This window comes from Pyrus communis, chromosome 10, assembly GCF_041283825.1.
Source record: "Pyrus communis isolate YQ-2024b chromosome 10, ASM4128382v1, whole genome shotgun sequence".
In the NCBI taxonomy this organism is placed as follows: domain Eukaryota; kingdom Viridiplantae; phylum Streptophyta; class Magnoliopsida; order Rosales; family Rosaceae; genus Pyrus; species Pyrus communis.
In genome coordinates this window covers 1273807-1285000 of record NC_142574.1, presented here as the reverse complement: position 1 = coordinate 1285000, position 11194 = coordinate 1273807, and the positions used below count along the sequence as shown (strand labels likewise).

Sequence of the window (11194 nt, the reverse complement as noted above, 5' to 3'; positions counted from 1 at the left end):
TAACTGAGGTACAAACGTAAAGAAAGCAAAACTAATGATTGTACAGCCATGAGTCAAAGAGTCCAGCATTCCTGTGTATATGCGTGTGTGTGTAGATAAATATGTGGAAATCGTATTTGGTTATGTGTAATTAATAAAGCAAAATTGTCTTTGTGTTTCGTATAAGTTTCTAATGTATCTCAATATGAAGGAACATCTATCTATGATATCCTCTGTACAGTTTTATTGGAAAATACTCACGAGTTCGGGTGCTTATGAATCTTTGCTTTTCGTATAGTCGGTTTCCAGCATAGGCATCACTTGAAAATGAGGACATAATTCTTAGAAAGTGTTTTGAGGATTCATTAGCTCCAATTGCAATGAGCTGTTATGGAATGATTAAATCACAAATACTATGCTTGATTTGATGAGAGGGATGTGGTCTGAAAGCTAAGGACTCACAAGTTTAGCAAGAGAGACTATGCATTAAATTTCTCTCATGCGCATCTCGTACCTGTATATGAAATGAGCATCAACTTACTTAATTAAATCATAGTCACTCGTTTTCATTTGAAAAAATAGAAGGCCGAGATTTGATGAAGTAAGTTAACGCTTATTCCATACACATATGCGTGATACGTCTGAGAGAAAGTTTGATGCATGAAATTTCTTTATATATGATTATAGTTTGGGCTTAATTAAGAGGTGTTTTCATAAGGTTTCTATAGTAATTATCAAGGCTAGGAATATCTAAGTTAAAGTAGCTCATTATATCGTAGTTCAAGCCCGCATGCTATACCATTAAGTGCAAAGGTAGATTTTTGTCATCATTCTAAAGTGGTGGTAATACTCATTACCTTATTTATTACCATTATATAAAATTAAATTTTGAGATTTAAACTCATCTAATAGTGATAAATCGAATGGTGACAAGCATTACCATCACTAGAGGACAGAGAGCAAAAATATTCACTAAATGCAAGGCACTTCGTTTTCTCCTCCAAAATTGGAACATGTGCTAGAAAACCAGCGCGCTTCAGCTTCTCTCTTGTGCAAGGAATTGGGCAACTATTAGTATTCTGCAAGACCGAGGGCTTCGACTAAAGAAGAGAATCCAAAGTGTTACATACTTAGCAAGTAACCTTTTATTACAGTAGTGAAAATATGTTGAGTCATTGTATGATAACGAGTTCAAATTTCATCGACGACTAATCTAACATCTCATCTAACAAAATCTATAATTTGACCCAAAAAAAAAAAAAAAAATAGCGCTACATACTTACAAAAAAATAAATCCCAATGCTATTTTAAGAGAAAGGCTGACTGATAGTGACAATTCTTTGAACAAGCAGTCGAGGACTCGTCAACGCATTAAAAATGAAAATAACAAAAACATTACATCCACAAGCCAGCTCTAAAAATTCAGATGATAGAAACATGAGGACAAAAACGACCGCCATCAAAAGTACTACTTTGACTAACCAACTAGATGATAAAATTGGTTCACAAATTTTTACTCCGTCCTGCGTCACTGAGCAAAGAAAAGCCCAACTATTCGTCCACGTGCCCTCTGCTTATCTGTATAGATAGAGAGATGGCAAAACCACCACCCTTGCTTCTGCATGTCAATTGTATCAGACACAGTGCAATTTCGTTTGGGAGCAAATTGCAGTGTTTTGGTCAGTGGTTGACGTGTGGTATGCAGTTGGTATTGCATGTAAGACCCAAAAAATGCAGTAACATTCATGCAAATATATCGTCTTTATTTTTCAATGAGATATTGCACCAGTACCTTACAGATAATCACAAATATTTCCATATAAAAAACAGCTTAACAAAATTCCTTAACATGTAGCTAGCTTTGTGTGCCTAATGGACATAAATTATTGATTTGCTAGCAATACTATTAGGTTTCATAGGAGAGGTACTAAAACTACCCTGTGCTCCTCAGGACTGGGCAGGTTGAAGCTGTCTCTTCGGAAGAATTACCCAATTTTGCACCCTTCAGAAGACCTCCAAGTAGTTGTCCAGGGTCATAGAAGAACTCCGCCTTAACAATTTTCTTGCGTTCATCCACCTGTTTGTTTGGTAAGTTTGTTAGGATTTTTCCTTGATGCGAGTAATAATAAAACCATAGTTTAGGGTATATCAAGAAAACAAATGGACTTATATTAATATTGGACTTGTAGTAATTTAATTATGATAAATTACTGAGGAGAGAAACAATAGAACTCAAACTTTTGAATTAGAGTTGGTTTCAAACTCTAAAAACTGACATGTAACTGTTGCCACAATAGGAGGAGCAGTTATCATTTTAGACGATAAAAATAGTTTGGTCCCTCTTCTAAGATTACCATGTTCATATACCACTAGTCCTATTGAAAGTGTGAACTATTCCGAATCCAAGAGAAGAGTAGAACCTTGCTGCTAGATTTTCATGGCGAATCCTGCAAGTAAGCTTATTGTCTTGTGCATTTATATGGAATACTTTTACTGAGTGATAATTTCGTGTTGATGTAGTTTATGGTTTGGTTGATGATGTTGTTGGTAAACAATAATGAAAGTTTACAAAGTTAGGACAAACAATTAATAAAATGGAGAAATATTTCAATTTTTAAAGGGATAGTAACATAACGTGAAATGAAAAAGAATGAGAGCTTCATTTGATTGGCCAAGTAGGGTTAGAGAAGCTCAGAAGTACCGTAAAAATGGCCATTCCAAAGAACTCAACCATTTCTCCAGTGGGAGCATGGCCCTTGAAGGGGCCCTCCATGTAACCCCAGTGCCTGAATTTGTAGATAATCTCTGGTGGCCCAGAATAAACTTGGAGGACCTCCAACGCAAATCCACGAGGGAATGTTGTGGTGAAAGACTTGAGCGATGATTCTGCTGTTTCCTCATCTGGATTATATCCCCTGAGTTTCTCGGGCAGTGAGGTCTGCAGAAAAGAGTTATATCCTCCTCCAATTTTCCCTATTTCTTCAATATTTATGCCTTTCCTTCCTGATCAAAGTATTAGTAATTAATTAGTATACATGGAAAACATTAAGTATCTATTTAATGAGTTTTGGATTGCACCAGCTAGCTATTAGTTTGTTAATTACCATTTACGCTGACAGTGTATTTGTTGGGATCAAGTGTTTTGAAATCATCAGGGTTGGACTTGTGGAAAAGCTCCATCTCCCATGTCTTTACAAGGTTCTGCACCTCTTCTTCCAGTGACCCGGGTGGCCATATCTGAGTTTGACGCAGATTTTAATTGATCAAAGAAAATGAAACGTCGATCTCTTGTACAAATATAAAAAGGGAAGTTGATGCATATCAAACACACGCAACAAAACTAGTATATTGTTAATTGTCTCTATAATTCATAGCAAGCAGTCACACACACACACACACACACACATATATATATATATATATATATAGAGAGAGAGAGAGAGAGAGAGAGAGAGAGAGAGAGAGAGAGACCTTTGTTCTGCCTTCATCAAAGAGCTTGTTAGCAACATCATAGCTAGGAGTGGCACCAAAATTCCATTTGGTGTTCTTTTCTCCTTCTCCAGTCAAATGGGAACGGTACTTGTCTCCCTCAACACCTAAAGATGCCATCCTCAACATAGGGTAGAAGCAAAGACTACTACTGGATAAAATGTTTTGCAGTTTCCTTCAACCGGGGTCTCTATTATATAGGCAACAAATGGTGATATAATACAGTTACAAAAATAAAATAAAATAATAATTTTATGATCAGACAAAGTATATTTTTCGACGGGCTGGGATTGCTTTCGCGTGAACTCGCTTAACTTCGGAGTTCCTATGAAACCCGAAGCCAATGAGCTCCCAAAAGGCCTCGTGCTAGGTAGAGATGAGAATATACATATAAGGCTTACAGGATCATCACTCATGGGCGATGTGGGATCTTACAAGGCCAAGGATTGGCTTTGATACCAAATTGTCACATCCCAGCCCGGGCCCCACCACATCCCGAGCTCGACTCCACCGTAGCATGATATTGTCCGTTTTGGGCCCCTACCACGCCCTCACGATTTTGTTTCTGGGAACTCAGACGAGAACTTCCCAGTGGATCACCCATCTTAGGATTGCTCTCGCTCGAACTCGCTTAACTTCAGAGTTTCTACAGAACCCGAAGCCAGTGAGCTCCCAAAAGACATCGTGCTAGGTAGAGATGAGAATATAAATATAAAGCTTACAAGATTCTTACCCCTAAGCGATGTGGGATCTTACAGGTCATATCTATATTTTAATTTCTCATACACTTCTTTTTTATGTTTATGTTTGAATTAAATAAAAGTCAAACTCCAGAGACTTTATCCAAAGAGATCTCCATTTTTATTTTATTTTTTGTGAAAATAGAGACTAGTTGTGGGGATTTTCATTTTTTGGTAAAATTAGAACTAGTTATGGGATCCATTATATATCGAATTTCAACAATTTGAACTGTCTATTTTTAAGTCATTATTCATTCATACACTATTCAGGTACTACATAACTACACTATGGATTCAGGTACTACATAACTGTATTAATTGGTACCGCATACATTAGTATTATCGGTATTATCCCATAGATTCAGGTACCACGCTACATAACTACATTGTGGATTCAGGTACTACATAACTACAGATTATATACTTATGTAGTACCAATTAATCCAACTATATGACGTCTCTCAGTATATTTATCTCATGTGCTTCCATGTGATCAACAAAATAATGTGCTTACTTGTGTGGTTCTTCTAAATGTCAACTTTATTTCTTGGATTTTACAGCGTCTCCATTATTCTTAGAAAAGTTTAATAGTTCATTGGAAAATAGAGAGGCGTGTAATAGTTTCTTTTCAAAAATCAAACTGCTAACATTCTAGCTTTCACATTACATATTAAGAAATTTTTAGAAAAGTTTTATGTGAACATCGATGGAGGTTAATCTATTTTTATGGTATCGGCGCAGATTGTCTCATTTGTAAAATTCAACTATCACATGCACTTCCAAGTGTAAAGTCAAATTGCCACACGCACTCTATACACTCCATTTGTGTTGTTCATGTGTTTGAGTTTAAAAAAATGAATGTTGAGAATGAATTCCACATTGATAAGAGAAGAGACCTTACATAGACTTATAAGTTGAACAATTTCTTATATTGTCAATTGGTTTTATGATAAAATCTCAACTTTCTTTAGTATTGAAGCTAGAATTTTATCACAATAGAGACGTAAAAGAGAAACTCCTCAATAATGTTCCACTTCACTTTACATTTTCTGTAACGATTTCTCATATTTTGCATATTCTGGATTGCCTATAAATTTAGTCTCTCAAATCAGTTTCTTATATACTCTAGGGCGGATGCACAATGTTGTTTGTGGTTAAGTATTCTTTGAACCAAATGTGCACTGATTATAAATACGCATTATATTGCTCAGTGCACTGGTTACCCTCAGGCTTGGTGTACCGTTACTTCAGGCTTGGTGATAATATCCAAAGTTCTACAACAATCTTCAGCTCTGCACATTTCATCAGCTTGTAACAGTTGCAGACTCGAGCTATGGCAACTAGGTGCCTAGGTATACTAATAGCATCTCCAATTATGTTTTCTAATTTTTAATTAAAAATACTAGAAAGTTAGTGTAGGAGCTCGTTAGAAATTTTTTACTCCCTCTAGCCAAAAAATAATAATAATTTTACTCCCGAGATTTATATTAATTGTGGACCAATAAAAATAGAGTTATTATTTAAAAAATCTTTAAAATTTTAGTAATTAATGCTTGAAACTAATTTCCCACTCCCGAGATTTAAGAGAATCTTTATCTTAGGAGGTGGATAAGAAGTGTGATTAGAGAATGATTTTTCCAAATTTTCCCTAAACTTTAATCAAAGCTCATTTAGGGAGCCCATTAGAAATGCTTTAAGATCATCTCCAACCGAAGGATCCAGAGGGCCGAAAATAGCCCAAAAACGATCTTCAACCGAGAGCCAGGCCAGAGGATTGGTGGGCCCCACTAGACAAAAAAAGGTCATAGGGCCAATCAGCCAACCCAAACCAACCAGCCAACCGGGCCTGGGCCAAGCTAAAATTTTGAATCCCCAACGGCTAGTTGACATCAGTTACCATTGGTTTTTTATTTTTTGGGCCAAATTTTTTTTTTAAAAATTCAAAAAAATTCTAATTTTTTCGTATAAATACCTAAGCTATTCTTACACCATTCCTCACAAAATTTTCACCATTCCTATACCATTTCAATTCTCATATTTTCTTACCTCTTCCAATAATCTTTCCTTAGATTTTTTTTAATAATTTTCAAATGGCCTCATCTGCAATGAAAGGTAGGGCTTGGACCCGAAAAGAAGATGAAACTCTTTGCAGGGCTTATGGGTGGGTCTGGAAAGATAATGTGAGGGGAAGTTCTCAAACAAGTGAAAGTGTTTGGATTCGTGTGTCCAAAAAATACTTAGAGTTCTCCAAGGCACCACTCCACCGAATACCCAAAACCACGAGATTGTTTTTCAAGATGGATGAAACATCTTCAACCAAGTTTGAACAAATGGCATCAAGCACTGTTAGTAGCCACAAGTAGACATGAAAGTGGCGCCAATTACTACGACGAAGTTAGTGTTTTCACAGTTTATTTTTAATTTTTAATTATATTACATTTAATTTCATGAATTAATTTCCTTTAATTTTTGTAATTATATTTTCTGGATACCCCAAGTGGAGGAATTATATATGGAGGGTAACTCGAAACCCTTTAAGCATCAAGGTTGTTGGGAAATTTGTAAAGGGTGGGTGTTATTTGAACATCCACCTCAACATAGAGTAGCTCCTATGCCAGTGTTTGGAACTCCATCGTCAGCTATAGATATGGATGAAGATGAATCTCCTACCATTCAACAAACAAGCGTGCCACCTCCATCTTCGAGTGAAGCTTCCATACCTAGGGCTATGAGATGAAACAAGGCCTGAAGGTTGAAGGAAAAGGGCAAGGCAAATGATGATTACGCCGCTCAACAGGGAGTGGCAGAGTCATTGCGCTTAATGGCGGAGCAAAATGTCATTGTCGTGGAAGACAGGAACCGTAGGCATGAAGAATGGGCCAAACAAATACAAGAAGAGATGGATGATAAGAATATGGAAAGAAACACTTCGAATTACATTCCATTGAGTAACGCCTATTTTGATAGGAAAAAAAAAGGATATTATGACCTGGCTGCAGTTGTTTACCTCTAACTATATTCCTATAATGGCAGATAATGAAGATGATGAAAATAATGAAAATAGTGAAAATGATGATGAGTTTGAATTTTAAATTTAAGAAGTGTTGTAGTTTTTAAATTTAAGTTGTAGTTTTTAAATTTAAATAATAAATTATGTTTGGCCCTAAGTTGGAGATGATTTTTTGTAACAAAGCTAACACGAGCCCTCTGGCCCTCGGTTGGAGATGGTAAGAAATATGGTCCTGCACTGTTCATCAAAATATTAATTTCTTGGAGGACCAGAGAACTAAAACGAGCCATCTGGCCAACTCTCGGTTGAAGATGAGCTAACAAGTTCTATAAAAAAAACTGCTTAACAACTAACCACCTATTATAAACCAATAGCTACTAAAAAGAGAACACATGGAAAAATCAGAATTTGTCATTTAACAAATGACTTGTCCAAACTAAAATGACATGGATAGACACCTCATCGTCCTAGTATTGCCTGCCCCATCAAACAAATCTTATCCTCACGATTTAAGAATCTTTAGGTCTCCTAGAGGATTAGACTGGAATGGAGAAGCAATTATTTTCAATGTCAAAATAAAAATGAAAATTTTGTGACCAACTTAAAAGTAGGAGATAGATTACATGTAAAAAAAAATGTATCATTCCAATCCTCTCATCTACCTTCAAAATACCTTGAGTTTAGTGAATTATCTATTCCATTCGAATTCTAGTCAAACGAGCTAAAACTGATGTAGCTAATTTCGTTACCCTTCTTTACTATCGTCCTAGTCAACGGTTTATATTGAATATTACAAAATGTTTGTCCATAATCTAAACCCTTATTGGAAAGGATTAAGGGATGTCTCGTACACATGATTAAATTGGAATAGATATGTTAATGATTTTTTATTTGGAGTGAACGAAGAGATGATAAGAGAATCCTTCCCTTTCTAATCCTTCCAAGTCCAACTTAGTCGGCTGGACGGATCCTTCTTTCGCCGTCAACGGGCCCACGGGTGCCAGTCGAATTTTGTAGACCAAGGGTCGAAACTGGTATACACGAAAAATGAATGGTTAAAATTAAAGCACACCTTCAATTTTGTAGAAGCTAACTTTGAAACTTTGTGTACCTGATCAAATGGACCCTGAGCCCACAACCAATTAGCTGTTACACGAGAGCTACGCAATTTTTTGGTTCCAAAACTTGAGAAATTGTCAATCGTTCAAATTCTTCCATTTCTCCAGAAACTTTGCACCAATTTGATTTCAGTTATTCAATCCAAATATTTATCAAGAAATTGTGGGTTTTACCCATTTGATTATGTTTTAATTATGAAATTAAGTTGGAATTAAAATATCTGCAGAAACCGTTTAAATCCTACTACATTCCAAGAATATTACAAAATGTTTATCCATAATCTAAACCCTTATTGGAAAGGATGTTTGGTACACATGATTAAATTGGAATAGATACGTTAATGATTTTTTATTTGGAGTGAACGAAGAGATGATAAGAGAATCCATCCATTTCTAATCCTACCATTTTAATAAAAAATGAAGTGGTCCAAATGGATAAGTTTCCTTCAGAGTAATTCATCTACTGTCCTCTTCTAATGGTAATAGTTTGAAAATTTCTTCATTCAACGTACCTTTAATTTAGTAGGTTAATACATTTACAACCAAAGAGACTAGTTGGAGACGAAGCTTGATATTTTTTTTTTTTTTTTTTTTTTTTTTTGGGAAAACGGGTTAATATTTGTGTTCACAGATTGGTCGAGGGACAACCAATTTGTTGATGTCATTTACACGAAACTGAGTCGCACACCGGACGGATCCTTCTTTCGCCGTCAAGGGGCCCACGGGTGCCAGTCGTATTTTGTAGACCACGGGCCGAAACTCGTATATACGAAAAAATGAATGGTTGAAATTAAAGCACACCTTCAATTTTATAGAAGCTAATTTTGAAACTTTGTGTAATTTGATCAAATGAACCCTAAACCCACAACCAATTGACTGTTATATATACGAGAGCTCCGCAATTTTTGGGTTCCAAAACTTGAGAAATTGCCAATCGTACAAATTCTTCCAATTCTCCAGAAACTTTGCACCAATTTGATTTCAGTTATTCAATCCAAATCTATATCAAAAATTTGTGGGTTTTACCCGTTTGATTATGTTTTAATTATGAAATTAAGTTGGAATTAAAATGTCAGCAGAAACCATTTAACTCCTACTACATTCCAAGAACCAAAATACAACCGACCAAAAAAATAGGTTTGCTTTTCTTCATACAAAAATCCCAAATAAAAGCAAAATATGATCCCAGAAAATTAATAATAAAGAAAAATTAAAAGTAAAAAAATACCGAAGATGGAAGATTTAGAAGGAACCATCAGACACCAAAATTGTATCCCCAAAAGCAAAAGAGCTGTACGGTCCGCATCATGGTTGGATCCAAAGATCCCATCACTTGGTCCCTCTCATCAAATCCCTATCATTCTTTTTTTTTTTTTTTGTGAATTTTAATTTGAAATCTGGATTCATAGAGAAACTTGAAAAACAAAATAACATTAGAAAACAGAAAAAAGGAGAGGAGAGGAGAGGCTCAGAAGAATTGGGTATGAGAAATTTATCAGCACAGATTCATCAGAGTGGTGCATGACTTCCTCAGGTGATCATCATCGCCCCTCCCTCCCCACGAATGCATACGATGCTAAACAAACACCCGCAGACTCACTCACTCGCTCACTCGCAGAGACAGACACAGAAAGAGCGCCCGACGGACGAACTATTTTACGGAGGCCTTCTGCGGTGTAATTTATAGAGATGTGCGCGAAACCCTAGCTGCCAGCCCCTCGATTTTGTACGGTGCAAAGACAAATGTACCCTAATATTTCTATCAGGCTAGGCTGAGGGATGCAAAGCCCATTCGTTTTCGTTTCCGCCTGATGAGATGAGAAGAGAAGGCCCATGGTTATTTTTTCGCTTTTCAGATAGGCTTTTTTTTAGCATTTTTGCAATGCTCAAAACTCAGTTTTAGTCTCATTTTCTCTCCGAACTCGATTGGTTTCACAATTTTCTTACACTGAAGCATAATAATATAGTTATTTCATCCTTGTTGATTCTCTTTTTGAAACCAAGGCATTACATCGAATTTTATAAAAGAGGATCCTAGCCGGATCCTCCAATAACATATGTTCATCGTACATCGTACAATCAATTTTTGTCAGGTATTGTTTATAAACTCTCTCCCGTATGCAACATGGACCCCACTTAACAAGTCTTAATGCCGCGTGGCAAAATTGATTTTTCACTGATTTGACAACGTGGGACAAAATTTGAGTTCCATGGACTTTGGTGGAACAAATTGAGTTCTAGAGGAACAGAATGAGGCTAAATTCACGCTGCATAAGTGAGGTTGGCTATATGAATCCTAAAACACCACTACGTTCGGTGAAGTATCATGTGCAAAATTACTTTTAAGATTTCTTTCTTTCAAACGAATTCACAAAGAGAAGATCAGTTTGTCTCAAAAGAGCGATAACACGTGCTAATATAAACACATTCTATACCGAAATTCAAATTTTATTTTCAAAGGTTGTATTCAAATTGTTTTGAGGCTTGGTGATACGCTCACAGAGTCAAATGGCATTACCTCTGTCAGTATGTCTATCCATCGCTCCATCATTCTGTACCCCCCACCGCTGATCAAAGAAACAATCCATTCTTGATCCGAAATTCATGAATGTTGTTCGTCCTGTTGACGAGTTACCTCCATAAACCACCAACTCTTCCGGCCAGCGCAAGTATAACGACGTCGTCTAAAAATCACGCCGAAATCACAACATTTATAATTCACTCGTGTTCGTATTACGTACAGTTGTTGGCATCATCTCCATGCTCTAGTCCGAGACGTTGAAGCTTTAGACTGGGACTGCTGCCTCCTACCACCGCCTATGCCACTGTCACTGACACTACCTCCAACAAGATTGTCC

General features: G+C 36.4%; 2 protein-coding genes and 1 non-coding gene across 4 annotated transcripts in view; 1 reads left to right on the top strand and 2 right to left on the bottom strand.

The window, feature by feature from the left end:
- Positions 1-259, top strand: part of LOC148693326 (glycolipid transfer protein 3-like) — a 2922-nt gene extending 2663 nt beyond the window's left edge. For both annotated transcript variants that reach the window (XM_068469347.2, XM_088678816.1), the window contains one exon: positions 1-259. This exon is cut by the window's left edge. In XM_068469347.2, coding sequence (XP_068325448.2) covers positions 1-7 — 7 coding nt within the window. In that variant the 3' untranslated portion in view covers positions 8-259.
- Positions 260-1721: 1462 nt separating this feature from the next.
- Positions 1722-3638, bottom strand: LOC137730133 (pathogen-related protein). The gene is made up of 4 exons (XM_068469195.2): positions 3451-3638; positions 3084-3216; positions 2681-2982; positions 1722-2056 (listed from the first exon to the last, which is right to left on the bottom strand). Exons 1-4 carry the CDS (start codon positions 3595-3597, stop codon positions 1913-1915), a joined length of 726 nt encoding a protein of 241 aa, XP_068325296.2. The 5' UTR covers positions 3598-3638; the 3' UTR covers positions 1722-1912.
- Positions 3639-9800: 6162 nt separating this feature from the next.
- LOC137730385 (small nucleolar RNA Z221/R21b) lies at positions 9801-9886 on the bottom strand. The gene has a single exon (XR_011068145.2). It is a non-coding gene; the product is annotated as a small nucleolar RNA Z221/R21b (small nucleolar RNA).
- Between the last annotated feature and the right edge of the window lie 1308 nt (positions 9887-11194).

Excerpts from the sequence above, each read along its gene's own strand:
- LOC137730133 (XM_068469195.2), bottom strand. The coding sequence starts at position 3,597 with ATGTTGAGGATGGCATCTTTAGGTGTTGAGGGAGACAAGTACCGTTCC. Across the intron at positions 3,217-3,450 it reads TTGATGAAGGCAGAACAAAG|ATATGGCCACCCGGGTCACT; the intron begins GTCTCTCTCTCT and ends CGTCAAACTCAG. Across the intron at positions 2,057-2,680 it reads TTGGAATGGCCATTTTTACG|GTGGATGAACGCAAGAAAAT; the intron begins GTACTTCTGAGC and ends CCAAACAAACAG.